The 17,233-nt window shown below is 44.5% G+C and overlaps 2 protein-coding genes across 3 annotated transcripts; both read right to left on the bottom strand.

The window, feature by feature from the left end:
* Nucleotides 1-265: 265 nt before the first annotated feature.
* Nucleotides 266-6,466, bottom strand: Lapsyn (Leucine-rich repeat activity-regulated protein at synapses). Of its 2 annotated transcripts, none has more exons than XM_017072384.4 (7): nt 6,171-6,466; nt 2,257-2,439; nt 1,891-2,034; nt 1,621-1,825; nt 1,008-1,193; nt 770-925; nt 266-707 (listed from the first exon to the last, which is right to left on the bottom strand). In XM_017072384.4, the coding sequence occupies exons 2-7, from the start codon at nt 2,434-2,436 to the stop codon at nt 553-555; spliced, it is 1,026 nt and encodes a 341-aa protein (XP_016927873.3). In that variant the 5' UTR covers nt 2,437-2,439; nt 6,171-6,466; the 3' UTR covers nt 266-552. The 2 variants fall into 2 exon arrangements, with proteins under 2 accessions (XP_016927873.3, XP_070851368.1); XM_070995267.1 differs by lacking the exon at nt 6,171-6,466 and adding an exon at nt 5,136-5,158.
* Nucleotides 6,467-7,149: 683 nt separating this feature from the next.
* tud (tudor domain containing protein) lies at nt 7,150-16,866 on the bottom strand. Its single transcript, XM_017073514.4, has 9 exons — nt 16,385-16,866; nt 15,747-16,134; nt 15,187-15,690; nt 14,292-15,128; nt 13,133-14,205; nt 12,237-13,066; nt 11,896-12,127; nt 11,504-11,703; nt 7,150-11,451 (listed from the first exon to the last, which is right to left on the bottom strand). Exons 2-9 carry the CDS (start codon nt 16,113-16,115, stop codon nt 7,940-7,942), a joined length of 7,557 nt encoding a protein of 2,518 aa, XP_016929003.3. The 5' UTR covers nt 16,116-16,134; nt 16,385-16,866; the 3' UTR covers nt 7,150-7,939.
* Between the last annotated feature and the right edge of the window lie 367 nt (nt 16,867-17,233).

The following is a 17,233-nucleotide window of genomic DNA, read 5'->3' as shown; positions in this document are numbered from 1 at the left end:
TATAACTTTTTAATGAATGGTCCAATTTGGACAATTTTTGGCATGAAGGTAGATATTGATTAATTAATCAGTTAGTGGTTAGTAAACTTAATTCATCCAGTCAACATCCGCGTATAATTCGTTATCGATAAGAAATCACAAATTCATAAAGTAGTTATGGAAAAACCCTAAATACCATTAGTTCCTTGTCCTCTTTGTAGAATTTGCTAATATATACGGCTTGCCAACTATACTAATTGTTACCATTCCAAAATTATTCCGTATTCCGTATTTAAATTAAATTTTTATTGTCATTCGTTATAAAAAGTCATTTCTTTTGTAGACCCACTAAATGTATGTTACTTATATAACCAGGTAAATAAGCGGTGGCATTTGAGCAAGGCATTTCTCTTTGATTGCGTTGTTTTTATAGTTTTTGGTGATTTTTGGTAAATGGTTTACTGCATTTCGCTAGGTAGACAGTTGTCCTAAGGCTAAACTAAGGCGTTAATGGTAGGTAATAAATAGCTGGCCACTAAAACTAACTAAGCGTCTAATTAACTAACTAAAGTGCTATTTTCGGGCAGTATCACAGTGCAGAGGTTCGTCCTCTGGTTGACGGTTGATGGCGTTTTTGGGCGAGATCACAAACGGCTTTCGCCTCTGGACATTTCGCATTCGTCGTTGTGTGCGTTTTCTTCGGCAGTGTATCAAGCAGAAAATGAGAACTATGGATGTTTAAATAAAAATATAAATATTTATAGAATAAATAATTTCAGTTAAAACTCACTTAAAAGCACAATGCAAACACCACCGAAGCAGCCCGCGCCAAAGAGCCAAATGCTGCGCGATTCGGCCAACTCCACCGTCGTCTGGCAACTGGCGAATGTCTCCGAGTGGATCGTTCGATTGTAGGGCAGTGGACATTCGCGGATGTCGAGCGCCTCTGAAAATGGAATTGCAAGTTGGTCATGTGCCAAAATTAGCAGCTGCTCCGACGGCATCGCTCCTCCATCGCCATCACTTACCCATGCAAACGGGCACGAACTTCGGACTGGCGCCGAGCATCATGAGATGGTTGGTGACCTGCTGGCAGCCACACTGGCTGAGCTGCGACTTGGTCAGATCGATGACCTGCAGGTGACACAGGTTCGCCAGAGTGTCGATCTTGAAGTTCTGCAGGGGATTCATCGAGGCATTCAGTTGCCAGAGCTCTGAAAAGGTTTGCATGGTGAAATATAGTTTTGATTCTTAGATATTTAATATTTTTTAAACTTAACTTAAAATTGCATTACAATAATGTTAACAGATATCCAATAGGTTTAAGATAAAGATGCTTTACTTTTTAAAAACAATTTTCAACAAAAAGTTTAATTCCCGTTTGCAGTCACTTGTGTACATAATTATTTGACTCGAACAGTTCGAAAATATATTATGTGCTCCATTTGTGGCTATTAATATTTGAAGATCTTGTCTACGTTTTCAAAATATTCCTAATATAAGCTATTATAAAGTTTGGGGAATCGGTTAGAAGCCAAAAAATAAACATAACTACAAAAAAAGTAAACATACTTAGCTAAAGATCTTGAAGGTCTACACTTAACCAAAACATTTTCCGTATTTTAATAAGCCCCAACTTACTTGGCAGTATCCCCAGATCGGGTAGCTCCTGCAGTTCGCAGCCTGCCACATTCAGATACTCCAGTGGAGCCCGGACAGGCTTCTCCAGCGCCTGGAGATTCAGGGATGTCAGCTCATTGCTGTCTATATAGAGGTTTCTCAGCCGCGGCAGCTGGAACAGCTCCAGCGGAATCGTTGTCAGTCCATTATTCGAAAGATCTATTTCCTGGGAACGTCGATTGGGAAATTAATTAAAGACGCAGTCGCTGATTAATTGGATGTCGTTGTTACCTGGAGCGACGTAAGTGGCTCAAAGGTTCCCACCTCCACCGATAAGATCATGTTATCATAGAGCATCAGAAACTTAATGTCTGTGTACTTCTGAAACGAGCCACTTTTCAGCTTCCTGATGCGATTGTGCGATAGATCCAGAACCTGCAAAAATTGCCAGCGAATTGTCAGATCATTAAATGACAGTTCAGAGTTATGAATGGGTAGGGTTCCCAACAACTACAAATGTATATGCATACGTATATGTAATGGATAAATTTATGTTTGTGGGTAACTTCTTTATTCTTTAATTAAGCTCAATTGAGGCCAACTGTGGCGAGGGGTCCGCTGACGACGTGATCGTCTGACCCCGCGATCGTTACTCACCTCCACCGAGGTCTTGAGGTTCTGGGGCACCTCCTTGAGGTCCAAGTCGTAGCAGCGGATGCGCAGTAGCTTCTCGATACGACCGTAAGTGCACTTGCGCTCTTCCTGCAGGATGAATCCGGCGGATCGCAGACTCTGGAGGCATACGATGAACGTCAGCAGCTGCCAATTCAGTTCCATGCTCTGCCAAAATAAAAGGTCACTTTGTCATATAGAACTGAAAGATCATTTTAAGCGCTAACTTGTTTATTTTCTTGATTAGAACTAGAACAATAAATTAAAGCCAATAATAGCTCATGGGCGCGTCAAAGCGTTTATTTTCGAATTAACAATTTACAAGATCATTGCCGATCGCTGGGGGTCTGGGTCTGGGTTGGTTTTTAGGGGTGAATTGTGGGGTTCGTATCCGAAACTGAAAGCATTCAATCAAGCGCATCTCCCGCACCTTGCAAACGGAATTAACCCATGGAAATACTGAAATACAGATACAGCTGCAGAATCAAACAAAGCTCAAATTCGAAGCCTAGGTCAGCTGTTGGCCTGCGTATGAGCGATGCTCATATTACGTATACGTAACACACAATCAGTGTCATTCCCGCTGCATTCAGGCACATCAACAAAAGATGATTCCGCATTGCGAGGGCGGAAACAGTTGTGGCCCTATAATAATAATAAAGGCAACTAGCCCGAAAATAACTGACTCACTGCCTTATAGATAGATTCATGTTGGGAGAGTCTTGACAGCAAGTGTTCGTTGTCTGTTTCCTTCTACAATATCTTATCGTTTTTGGTGTGTATCTTTTAATTCAACATCAAACAGCAAGAGGGGTAGCTATAAATCATACAAATATTCCATTAGAATGCTTTTATGGCTCTTTGCAATGTGTCAGATTCACAAAAACTCTTTTCAATTTGCCAAAAAAAAAGATCTGTAAATTTGAAAAACAATAATCGATTATGGTCCAGAAATAGGAATGCTCCAACGTGATTTATACCTCCGCATAAGTACATATATCTTGACATGATCTGGGCATGTAAGCCCACTGGGAATGCACATTTGGGAAATGGAAATGGCCAGAATCCATTGTTAATGTCTCTGTCACGCCCCATTGAAGGGCAATTAGAAAATTGCACGTTTCCCAACTTTGTATCAGCTGCCTTTGCGTGATTTTGCTTTGTGAAAAATGTGAAAATGGAAACCGAACCTCATGAGTAATATCTTGAGTATTGTAATTTTGCAATTGTGACATTCGGGCTAATTGCTGTCGCAGCTAAAGTTTTCATTTGGCCCAACCACAATGAAATTCTCGGGAACTAAATTGTCTGTCAGCTAAAAAAAAACTGGAAGTTCTATTTACCCAAACCGTAAACACTTGCCGAAGAATGATGAACGACAACCTAGATATCCATCCATATTGGCAAATCACTTTGAGCCCGTCCAAGTGGCACAATTAAGACGTATTGAGCCCCCCTTGCCCGATAAGATCTTGGCCTTTCCTTTTACAAAGGAAACAAAAGAGTGTTAATCAATTACAAAGTTAGTAACAGTTCGTTGGTCATACTAGTACTAAGAAGTCTGATTAATAAATATGATTCATGTTCCCCATTTAGCCGCCATGATTCCCCCCATTTATTAGCTTTTGTTATTTTTCTGCTAGCTGAAGTGTCTTGGCCTTTGACCAAAAAATGTTCCGCTCCACTTGAGAGACATGTGCTCTCCAAAAAAACAAAAAACAGTCCTGCTCATAAGTTTGCTTTCCTGGGCAAAACTAGGCGCTCACTTTCGCCACCCAGTGTGCGCTACCTCTGTCATTAGAGCTGGCCGTCGAATCAGCGAAAAAACGAAGCAGAAAAATATCAAAAGAAATATTGAAGCTATTTCCACACTTTTTGGGACTGACAGCAACCGCAACAATGGCTAAAAATATATTTCATATATTTAAATTAAAATTAAGCAGAAAAGCCCAAAACAGCGGCCAAAGCGAGACGGCACTATAAACAGTGACGACCAACTGCAAACTTTTGGATTTCAAGATATTTCACCCCTTTCCCTTCCGCCTTTAAGATCACATTTTTGTTAGGGGGCTCTGGATTCATAGAAATTGGCCATAAAAAGGGCTAATGCCAGGCATCAAATGAAATATCCACTCGGCTTCGGTTATAAAAGTGATCCCGCCCCGCAAATCAAATGAATATCAGCCTTAGCCTTAGACATTGTTCTTTTGGAGGTGGATTGGTAGGGGTCAGAATTTATGTTTTCCACTTTGGCCGCATTTGTTCCAATATTTATTTATATATTAGGCTCAATCAGGCGGCAGACCAGACAAACAATGGGAAATGCGAATGGGGTGGCAGAAATGGGTTACGGATCGGAATGGAATGGTCCAGGGCGGTACTCCCACCTCTCCGGACCCGGACTGTCGACCAACGCATTGCAGCCTGCCAGATATGATAAATATGACGACGAGGGATTATTTATCTGTTCGCCGGGCCAAGCGATTATTGGGATAACAAAACGCAACATAAAATCGAAAATCCCCCTAAAAAAAATGGTTGGCATAAAAAAACTCGAAATTAGTATCAAATATTTTAATAACATTCTAAACATTTGTGAATGGATTTATGTGCTCTTGTGATAGTTCCTGTCACACATTGTGGGCGTCTCAGAAAATGCATATATTATCGGGTACCGTGCTGGTATCTGGTAAACATATATCTTTCGGCCGAAAGCCCCTCCTCCTCCTCCCAACACCCCTCAACAGGTGTGTGCGCTGGAGGGCCCCAAGATTTATTCACATTTCTCTCTAGTACGATAAAGATTTATTTGTTTGGACTTTTCTCTGATGAAGTGATGAAACATCGCAGGGGACAACTCTTACCTTTCTGGCGCCAGATCTCGGTTACCTTCTTGGTTCACCAGAAATGCCGTCGGGTATACATCATATTTTCTTGAAAACTTCAGCTTATCAGAGTACTTGAGGTGCTCTTATCGCCTCTGTCCCCCTTTGCGCTGATAGGCTCTTTCCAAATTATAACAGCTATGCCAAGAACAAAAAAAATTAATTGAAACGGCAATAACAACGGGTCCGTAAAGAATTATGTAGCATAAAAAAGCGTTGTTCATTTATTTCAATTAAACACAATCAAGAAAATGTGTTGCCAGAGAATGAAAAGATGAAAAACAAAAGAATCCAATCCAGATACAGTTACTACTCTACAATATCGGAATGCAAACTATAATATTAAGTTTTCCTGTGGACATAATGTTTATTTATGCTAAAACTTTGAATAACTAGGAAATTTTGTTGTAAATAACCAACTTTCAACAAAAATTTTACTTTTTAATCTGAGACTTTGTATAGCTTTACTTTGTAGAGTACGCTTCTCCCTTGAGGCTTTCGTTGCATTTTCAGAACACATGCTGTTAAGATTAGTTCCCTCTTGATAAGCAGGTGTTCTCTACGTGTTTTACGAGGGTTAATAACTGTATAAACAATCATACCTCTTTACACCATAAAACAATTCTTTTCATATATACACAGCAAGTATATAGAACAGCTTTCATTTTATCTGGAAGATATGTATGGTACACACAGAAAGCCTCCAATTGACGTTATGCTGGCTCCCCTAATTGAAATCAATTTAACTTGGATTCTATCGCATTATGCTTTCGTAAAGACTCTTTTGGATGTGGACACTGCCATATATACAACTTGACAAGAAGTAGAGACTGGGGCACATTTCAATGCTAAGTTTCCTGATTAGAAAATTCAATATAGCTTATACAGCAGTTGTGCAATCTAGTCGTAGTACTATGTGGTTCCACAATTGATGATAACCCGCCAGACCCCGTACTATGAGTAGAATACGATACAAAAAAACCAACTCCCAAACAGATTTTTCTCTTTGCTTACCACTTGGGAAATTCAAGTGTTCAGGTATAATCCCATTTAAAGTTGGAAGAGGTAATCCTTGTAAAATGGCAGGATCGTTTTTTTCACTAAACACACTTCACCTTTTCCTTTATGCACTTTTATAGGATTTATTGCTCTCTATATTCTTTTCAAATGCACTTTTATACTTATTTCTTAAAAATGTTTTTGAATTATTGGGTTAATACTATATTAACGACGAAAAATAATAATGCGACCGTTACGGAGCGTGTACGTTAGCCGGAACCGTTCAATTCAACCGCAGACATGGAATTGAAACGATCGGTTCAGTTTTGGGCCTTTCGGACTCCGACGATCCGAATGCTCGGGCGCACTCACACCGAAAAACTCTGATAAAGCGGACGCACACAGATGACACTGCTGCACTGGGAAAATTTGTAGGGAAAATTCGGGAGAGAGAGAATACTCGTATAGAGTAGCGCTCTCGTGGCTCGATGATAACAGCAATGGAAACTGATACACTTTGTCACTCGAAATTGATTTGTTTTGGGGATTTTGACAGCTCGAATGTGGATATTTGTGATTTAGCCGGCTACTCATTCAATTAGCAAACAAATGATAATCAAATTGATCGAGGGGAAGTAGGGTTTCCTAATGAAGCATCCACGCCAGCTGGAAATACAAGTGTACATGCGTATGAATGATATCTCGACCAACTAAGCAATGAATGATACCATGATACCCAGAAATGAGAGCTTAACGCATGTCGTAAATGTGGGCAGACGACTTAATTCCCTTCTTATCAGCAGGTCCGACTCCCTGACAAACAGAGATCTCTTCATGTACGGACATGAGCCTTGTCCGTTCCACACATTTCCACATTGAGTTCAATTCTTAACCATAAACCAATAAATCCCCGGGTGACGCCCGCTAATTGCTACCTGGTACCAGGTCCGGAACTCCAGGTAAACGCCAGGTAATAATATACGCTCTATATGGCTTTACTTTTCATCGTATTTATTGGTTTGATTTAATATTTTGTTTACAACATGAAAAAGAAATAGTAGAAAAATATGACATTGTGATTAAAGGTTTTAATACATAAACCCATATTCCATTAGTTTCCTTACGTTTCTTTAGTCTTCTCTTTGCAATGTTTTTTGTTTGTTTAGGTAATGAAAAGTAAAAAATCAAAAACATGAATAATAAGTGATTCTTCAGCTGGTTAATCGAGAAATGAAAGCACAAATTAAGTTATAAAGGGAAAATAAATAATTCTTCTGGAGGTTCAATATTCTCTCCACTTCTCGCTTCAATTCGCCAACGTTCGTTGATGATGTAAAATTGTTTTACACAAGGTTGAGCAATTACATAAATCGTCCTTCGCCCTTATAGCTACTAACATTTATTGGTTAGTGCCAATTTTATCTAAATTTCATTTTTTTGTTTGATTTTTAATAATATTTTTCGTTTGTTTTTTGTACATTTTCTAAATGTTTTTTCGTTTTTTTTGTTCGATTTTTTCGTTTTGTTGTGTTTTTGGTGATAATGTTCTCTGTGTTGATTCAATTATTAAAATTAAAATTAGCTTTCATTATGGTTTTCCATGAAAAATCAATGAAGCATCTTGGCTAATCAAAATCGTGGGGTTTCCTCCCCCGTTTGAATAAGTTTAACTCGTTCAAGTAAATAGATAATACAACGCGTGTTTTAGCCAAACTAATCACAATCTCCTGCACGGAGTTTATATGAATTGCAATCCGTCCGATCTGTTAGATATAACGTGATGATCACTGATTTTCCTGCAGCTTTTCGCTGATGTTCTTGCTCTGATAAAAGAGCCGCACGACATGAGTGCCAGCTCCCTTGGTGGCCAGAATCTCCACCTGGAATGTCTCGGAGAAGCGAGAGTCAATAAAAGTCTGAAGCAGGGCCACATCGCACTTGGCCATTGTGGACGCCTCCAGCTCGCAGTGCTTACTGAATCGCTCCGGTTTGGCCAGCTCCTCCGGCAGCTGGCGGAACTGCTGGGTCACAGCATTGTTTCCGAAGTCAATAAAATGCACCTCGCACTTTCCCTCGTCCAAAACCTTGACAATCTGGGCGCGATAGAAGACCTCGTCCTCAGGGAACTGGGCCACGCATAAAGCTCCCTCTTTGAGGTCGCCAAAGACGGGCAACTCCTGCTCTGCATCAAGGAGTTTATCAGTCATACTCTCTAGCGCTGGTACATCGCTCTCCATCTGCACGTAGAAGGATCTGGGACCATCGTACTGCACAACAACGCAGTTGTGTAGTTCTGCTTCGACAGGTTTTTGTACCCCGGCCACTGTACTGGCCAGCTCCTGCGCAAAGTCCTTGTAATTGATACGCATTTGAGCAGAAAGAGGTTTTGTTTCATCCTCGTTTGGTGTTGTGGTTATTTCGTAAACTTCTCCGAAGTACTGTTCTAGTAAGGCGGCAAAGGCCTCCTCTAGCTTTTCATCGGGCACATCTTGTGGTATCTCACTCAGTTGGCAATGCAGGGCCAGCGGAGGAATTGCCTCTATCTCCTGCGGTAACTTCCAGATCTCCGAAACGGTCAGGGTGTTTCCGTAGTCCAACAAAAAGGCTTCAAAGCCCTTGTTCTCCTCCAACACAGTTTTGATTATGCAGCGGTAGAAACAGGCATCTTCCTGGGAGTAGCAAAGCCCAGTCGAACTCTTGCTAGGTGTGTCCAATATCTTAAGTTGCTCCTTCTTTATGGACTGCAGTGTCTTTACAATGAATTCCAAATCCGCGGAATTATATTTCAGATGCACATAAAAACTCTTCGGAGAGCTCCCATGTGAAATGAGACATTCAGAGTTCTCGTTTTTCTTTTGGATTAATTTTAACTCCGCCTCAATAAGTTTCTGAAGGTGATCATAGATGTTCAGGCTTTTTATCTTCTTATCCATAGTCGTCAGTTTGACCACAGGCGGACTGGCTGACTTGTCTACAAATTCCACTGCCACAACACCATTACAGCTGTCCAGCAGCGCGTCGAGTGTTGAAATGGCCAAGGCTTTATTTTTCTCAAATAGAGGGCATGGTTCCATGCTGCAGATCTCAGCCACAGGTTTAATGAGCGCGAACTCATGGGGCAACTCGTAGAGCTTATCTACCACTGTTGAATTACCATAGTCAATCAAAATTACTTTGTATCGATCATCTTCGAGCACTTCCAGAATTCTTGATCGATAAAATTCGTTGTCTTCGGGAAATTGGGTAACGCACAGCTCATCCACTGAGCCCTTTTTCGTTTTGGGCTGTAACTTGGTTCCATTTAGCTTCTCGCAAATAATATCCATCAACGAATCCTTCTCGCTGAACTGCAGGTACATATGAGAGGTACTCTCCACGTGTGTGATTATGGCTTTAGTGGTGACAGCTAGCGACCCCTTGCTGGCCTCCTTTGTTTCCTTTCGCTGGCACAACGGCAACAGACGCTCGATGATGTTCTCTCCATCCAACAGGAGATCAACGGTGACAAGATCCTGGCCTGGCTTCAGAAGCTGTGTGGTGAACACCAGCTCACCCTCGCCACTCAGCTCGGCAAATTTAGCCTCCGCCTCTGGGGTCCACGAAGTGTAGTCCTCTGGCAACTGTAGCGAACAATTCTTGGATAAACTGGGCACAGCAGCAATCCCCTCGGAGAGCTGCAGACACTTTGATGTGATGGAGGTGTTGCCGTAGTCAACGAAGAGCACTTCATACCGGGAGTCTGGCAACTGCTTTAGCAACTGGGCTCGGTACCACAGTTCATCGTCCTCAAACAGAGCAGCCACAATGGAACCCTTTTCGAATCGCTCCAGGGGCTTTAGTTTCCCCTCGCGCAAATACATCTCAATCAGTTCCAACGCTTTTGAATCTCGTTCCAGCTGAATAAAGAAGTCACAAATTGAGTTTACATGTGAAATGTAACAACTGCATCCGCTGGGCACATATTCCAGGGGCCTAGCAAAGCCATCGGCAATCAGCTTCTTAGCCACATCTTCGCCTTCGATGTACACATTAACATAGCTGGTCGTGTATTGATCCCCTTTGGTAAGGTAGTCAAAGTGCAGGAACTTCGTATATGATTCGTTGAAAATTCCGTTCGCTGCATCCACCCAATCCGCAGTCCCCTTGGGGCAAATGGGCAGCGCACATGGCAAGCAGAAGGGCTCGACGTGCGACCACATGCTTTCTTTGATGTCAGTGGTGTCCGACACGCAATCCGTGTTGCCAAAGTCGATGAACAGTAATACCATAAGTTCGGCATCGATGATTTTGGCGCGATACCAGCACTTGTCTACCGAATACAGCGAAACGCAGTCTGCACCGTTCACCACGTTCATCAACTGAGGCAAGGATGGTGACACAATCTGAAGGTTTTCCTGCAGCTGGTGTAGTTTTTCTAGCTGATCGATCGGGTGAACAAAGAAGTGCGCTGGATTGTCACAATGGCTAAGCACGAAGCTGTCCAAATGTTTGTAAGGATCCTCCTTTGGAGGAGTTGGCTTTTCTGGCTCTGGTACAGGCTCTTGGACGGGCGGCTTCGCTTCTGGTTCCTCAATAGCAACAGGAATAGGAGTTGCTGGTTTTGGCACAGGTTCTGGTTCCGCAGGAACCGGGGTAGGAGCTTTCAATGGAACTGGTGAAGGAGCAGGGGAAGGAGCCTGCTCTGCTAGCTTAGTCTTTTTCGGCTCCCGATCCTTGTCATTGTGTTGTTTCTTCTTAGGCGAGGCATTCGCCGAGCTCGACTTGCTGTTGCTGCCAGTTTCCCTGCGTCCCTTATCCTCCTCGTCGTCCAGGGTTAAGTCCACTGTTTCAATGTACTCGTAGGTACGCGACTTTCCCTTCTCCATTTGCTTGCGCATGTAATCCAGATCCTGGCCCTGTATGAGTTTCTCAGCTTTCAGAAGGTCTATCACACTCTGATTGTTCTCCATGATGATATCGGCAATGAGGTGATTACGGCGCACCTCAATTGATTTGACAGTGACCACTTTTTCCTCAAGAATCTCAGCTAGGCGAGCCTGCAGTTTGGCTTCGTTGCTGGGGCGGCCAAGCGGCAAATTGATCTCTACTGCAAAGCCGCTGGCATTCTCATAAAACTGATCGTCCAATGTCTTGATGTCGTCACGCTTTATTTCCTCCGTATTGCCATAGTCGATGTAGAATACCTCGGGGCGTGCTGCATTTGAATCCTTTCCAGTAATTCTGGCTCTGTACCAGTTGCCGTCGGAACTGCGAACTGCACAGATCTGGCCCGCTTCGTATTTCTTTAGGGAGTCACCTGAAGGGGAAGATGTTAATTGTATGGATTCCATGTTATCTGAAGTACTTACCCTTGGCCTCATAGTGCTCAAACATATTATCCAACAGATTTTGCATGGCAGTTATAATTGCCTGGGGTTGGACGTAGATGCGATAGGGCTTAGATGTGTACACCACGAGTGCTTGGAATGAGCTCTGCACTACAGGATAAGGGCAGACGAATGCCTTGCGATCCTCCTTGAACAGCGGCATTACAGGTCTCAGATGCAGGCTTGAAATTAATAAAGGAGTTATTTCGAATTGGTTTTGATAAATGAAAAAATCGTATAGTCTTACAGCTAAATTTAAAGCGAAAATATAAGTTAGAGCAAATAAAATTATATTAATATTACATCAACTCCATAGAATATTTAATATTTTATTTCCGATTCAGATGCGATTTTCTTAGACAGAGCCTACTTACATATTGTTTTCGCAGACATTCTTGACATTGAGGGCAAACGATTTTCCCTCATAGAATTCCTTGAATCGCCTGGCTAAATCAGGATTGGACTTAACGAACTTCGCATCGTCGTAGCTGCACAGAAAGTTTACATTGTCGCAGTAATCAAGCTGAACCTTAAAGTTCGTCATGTCGCGAATAGTAGTGAATTTGCCTCTAATCTGTTGACCAGCCAGAAGGTTTACGCGAATCTCTGGAAGTGATAATGGTAATTATTTTCAATTGTCTAGAATGCGGAATTTGTTTTTGAGTAAACGATTAAATTGATCGTGGAAGTTAATGGTAGCAGGAAGTTGTCTTACCCGGCGCCACCTCAGTTAGAAATTCAGCCTTGACAAGCGTGTCTCGCAGTGATGCTCCATTCACAAACATGTTGATTGTGTAGGAGCAACTACTGTTATTATTCGTGGTTTGGTTGCTCTTCTCTTTGGACAGAAATTCGCATTCTACTTTGGCATTGACTGGTACAAACTTTTCCATGCGGTCCACAATGTACAAGGGATCATAGTTGGTAACCACACTGTGGAAGCTGCAGCGATGGGCCATGCAGGGTGCCTCCGCGAAGCGCTGCTCCAGTTGCCAAACATCCTCCGAGGTGACCGTTATCATGCTGCCTGTGTCCACACAGAAGACGCGATACTTGCGCATCATGTGGTTGCAGGCGGTCACTGTAGCTCGGAGTATAGCGTTGTCCTTTCGCTGGCGCACCACCACAGTGGATCCAACCTTTAGCTGAAGTGGCTGATGCTGCTTCTGGCGGTAGAATTGTCTCATATCGCGCAGGACATTATCGTACTTTGCGGAGGACGACTTGAGGACCACGTAGAACTGGAAGGGCGAGACCCACCAGGACAGACTAGCCGCCTCTTTGCTGGGTGTTTTCATTTCCTGCAGCACAAACGGCTTGTCCAGAGATACATACTTCTCTGGCTTGGTGGATGGCACCGATTCGGTGGTGGAAGAGGCAGCATCACTCTCCACTCCGCTGGAACGCTTTGAGCTGAGGGTTCCGTCCAAAGTCGACTTTTGACGCTGCGGTTTTTGGGCATACCCCTGAGGAGCATTCTGAGAGCGTTGGTTCCGCTGCTGGGCGTCTTCATTCTTTCGTGGCGACTCGTTGTTGTTAAAGCGTCTGGAATTTTTTGTTATTAGTTATTGTATAACAAGGTAAGAGTAGCAAATGACTAAAAATACTCACGCATTTTTGTTCGCTTCCTGTTTCCCATTATGCCGTGGTGACTGAATCGGTGTGCGACCATTCTGTTGTCGGTTGCCCTTGCGGGGAGAACTCATGCCACTGGTGTAGCTGCTGGTGCTCTGCGTCTCAAAGCTGGAGTCTAAATGGCGATCGAACCGCTGACTATGCTGCTGCTGACGCTTGCTGTCCTTGGAGCCTGCCGAGGTGGAGCTTCGCTTGTCCCAATCTGGTGAGTTTTTGCTTCCACTTCCTGCCCTTACCGGCTGCGGAATTTCAACCACTAGTGGTTGCTGCACCTGCTCTTTCTTCTGATGGTGCTGTTTCTCCTGCAATTGCAAACGATCCTCGCTCTCTACAATGCTGGTAGAGTTGAGAATATGGCTTTTATCCAGCTCAGAAGAAACCACAGACTCAGCGCGCGTGTTATTAGCATTGAACTGTCCCTTCTCCAGCGACAGATACTGCTCGAAGGGCATGGAAAGCTTAAAGAGCTTCTTCATTACATTCAGGTTCTTGGCCAGTAGATTGACCACATTCAGACCATCGGGTTCTATGCGAAAGATACGCACACTAAATGTACGACGTTGGATATTGGATTCCTCGGCCAACATCTCAAACTGGTCGGTAATCTTGTTCTCACTCAGTTCACTGTTTTCGAAGCCTTTTAGGCAGCACTTGATTGCTTGGCGCGGCATCTCCAAATGCTTCTCGGCTATGTGGCCAATAAGATGGCGTTTCACATTCTGTTCATAGCCAAAATCTACGTGCCGCACGATTACAGAGTCATCAACGCGCAGGATCTCCGCACGGTACCATTCCTGATCGCATTTTACAATGCATGGTGCGCCCAGGATTAACTGATCGGGCACCTTCTGGTTTGCATTGTAGTAGGAGAACATCTCATCCATGAGCTCCTCGAACTTTCCGATGTTGGCCACTTTCTGCACATAGAAGTTGCTGGGCGAATCAATGAATCGGATCTCAACGGCGTCGTCATTCTGCAGTTGCTCAGCCTTTGCGTAGGATTGACGTGAGTTTTTTAGTTGTCTGAGTAGTTCTAGCATATTGGTACCCTAAAACGGATATAACAAAAAAGTTTAGTCTAATTTGTAACTCGTTTGATGGCTAATAACTATAAAAAATATAATATTGGACTTACATTCTGGTTGAGGTGGCAGGTCTGCATGGAACCCACGCTCTCCGGCGCCTGGACAGTCAGTTCAAAATTCCTGTATATGGCCGACTTCTTAAAAATTCTTTTCATGCTCTCGTCAATGGGCTCAAGCTCCTTGGTGCCGGCCAATGCGAAGCGGAAGGCAAATGGCTTGATCTCCAACATCTCTGGGGGTATTTGGAAGAGATCGCTGGACGGCAGCAACTCCGAGTTACCATAGTCTACGTAGACGACGCGGTAACGTTGGGCGTAGACAGCGCTGACCAAAGCCCGATACAAGTGACCATCCTCCGAGAAACGTGCGACACAAGCGGTTCCAAGTTCAGGAGCTTGGTTGAGCGGCTTCAGCTTCGTGCGTTCAATCTGACCCATCATCGCGCTCAGATCTGGGCCGCTGCTCTTCAGATGCACCCAAAACAGATACGGACCATTCTCCACATAACTAATATCCACGTCGTACGTGAGGCCCACCGTTAGGCTTGTGGTTCTAAAGGCCGGAATGGTGCGTTGCTGGGCCCGTTGAGCCAACGACGGCGTTGGTGGCGGGGTGAAGCGTGCGGGAGCATAACTGAGCGGTACGTAATTAGCCGATTGGTTGTAGGGCTGAATGAGCACATTTTGAGGGGCCGGCGTCATGCCGGTCATCGGTTGGTTCATCCGAACATTGTAGTAAGTGTAAAGCGATCGGGGTTGCGCCTTGGGCACATAAGGTTGAGCAGCCGGATCAACGGGCTGATAGTTGGCACGATTATAAGGATTGGCTGGCACATAGGCCGGCTTCTGAGTATTTGCCAGGCCTTGCAATGGCACCTGTACATTTGTCTGTAAATATAAATGTTTATTAATGCGTAAGTTTCGCAGTAATGTAATCGATGCATACCACATTGGCCAGAGGCAGCTGTTTGGGCGTATAGTCTGGGGCATCGACATTCAACGGCCTTGGCGGCGTCACCTGGATCGAGCGCTGTGCATCCAGGCGAGCGGCCAAGGAGCGACGCGAAGCTAGCTGCTCACGCGCAATGTCCGTGGGCGTCTTCGAGCTGTGTATGCTATTGTTGTTGTGCTCGGCGACCGGCGTCTGCGGAGCATCCTTCCACAGCTTCTTGCAGTGGTCCATCATGAGTTGTTTGCTCACCGGAGCTCCGATTTGTTTCTGTTGGACTAGGAACTCGTTGAGCTCAAAGTCCTTCCAGCGCAGGCTTGCGAACTTTTGGTCACAGATCAGTGTGGGATCGATGGCGATTTGAACGGTCTGGTTGACAATCAGCTGGTGAACCACCGCCATATCGGCCTTGTCCCAGTCGCCGCAGATGCCCAGCACAATGTACTGGGAGCAGAGCAGCGGAATGTTCTGCAGCAGCTTGGGCTGCTTGGGGAACATTAACTGGAAATTGTCAAAGGGTTAGATTTCAAATCTGCAGAAGGAGCATCCCCACTCACATCATGACTATTCACAGTGCGCTTGAAGCCGAAGTCCAGGAACTCGATCTCCGTGCGCATATGCTGGCCCTCCAGCTCGGCGCTGGCCACCCGAGTCCGCATGTACTCCACATCCCCGGGAGCCGGTCCGTTGGTCCTCTTGAAGATGCAAAAGGTGCCGGGCGTGAGGAGGGCCTGCTGGCGCTCCACCGACCAGCTGGGATCGATGGCGAAGCATGTGGGAAGCACCTGCTCGATGCGCTTGCTGACCAGGAAGGCGGCGTCTCTGTTCACCTGGCCGTAGACCTTCAGGTAGGGACCCACGTGATCCACATGCGTGATGTACAGGTCCACCTTGGATGCGCCCGCGTTGGGCGGCTGTCCATTCATATTTGGGTGTTGTTATTCGCTGGAAAAAGCAGGATATCTGATGAAAATGTCCGTTTGTCAATTGGAATATTCAGGAATGAAATTCCAGGGACACCATGCCACACACACACACACAGACATAGGCGGTTCGCAGGAACCGTTAGTTTGGGCCGGCGTAAAGTTGGCAGCCCTGAATTGGAATGCACCTGTGTGTGTCTGTGAGTGCGAAAGTTTGCCATTTTTCTGGCAAAAAAAAAAGAAAGGAACAACAAAATGTAGAAGCTACTCACGTCTTGTCGTCGTCGTTGTCCAGAATAAAAGCGAAACTCTGAAAAAACGCCCTGCCCCTCGCCAGGTGCTCCGTCTCTTTCTCTCTTGCCCCTGTTATTTAATTCTATTTGCTGCCTGGCTTACGGAATTCAATTGGACGGCGTTTTGCGGGGCGAAAAAGTGGCACACTTCCTAGTGGCTGGGCTTTGGGACCCTTTTCTGGTCTCTTTTCGTGGATGAAAGTCTTGCGAGTGATTAGAAATCGCGATGCACACAGACACGTCTGTGCAGGTGCAGTGATTTGGTTTCTATTTGGGGCTTTCAGTCTTTTGAATTTCTCGGGGGGCTCGCTCGGCGTGGGCCACCCGTGCTAACGGTGATTCGTAGTGGTGTGTCAGATCGGAAGAAGCATTTAATCAGCGCGAAAATGAATTAAATCGAAAAGTATCACTGGCAACCCAACTTTTCCACAAGAACAACAACGACGACCAGTGTTGGGTTCAGAGAGTTGGTTCAGTGTTGGTTCAGAGAGCAGGAATTCTCGGAGCGGGACGTAAGAAAACGTAAGTGTCGGCCGAACGTAAGTGTCAGTGAGAAAGGGAGACAGCCTCAGCGTAAGTGTCAGTGAAAAAGGGAGACAGCCTTAGCGTAAGTGTCAGTGAAAAAGGGAGAAAGCCTCAGCGTAAGTGTCAGTAAAAAAGCGAGATGCAAGATGAGAATGGAAGAATGAAAGACAACGAAACGACGACCGGTGTTAGAAAACGTCGGCCAGTGCTTAGAGGTGTCAAAACATCGATAAAAACATCGACGCATCGATGTTTTTGAAATTTTCTAAATCATCGATGTTTTTTTTCAACCATCGATGTTTC

Source organism: Drosophila suzukii, chromosome 2R (genome assembly GCF_043229965.1).
Source record: "Drosophila suzukii chromosome 2R, CBGP_Dsuzu_IsoJpt1.0, whole genome shotgun sequence".
NCBI classification, from domain to species: Eukaryota; Metazoa; Arthropoda; class Insecta; order Diptera; family Drosophilidae; genus Drosophila; species Drosophila suzukii.
Note: the sequence above shows the minus strand (reverse complement) of the source record. Positions and strands in the feature narration are given on the sequence as shown.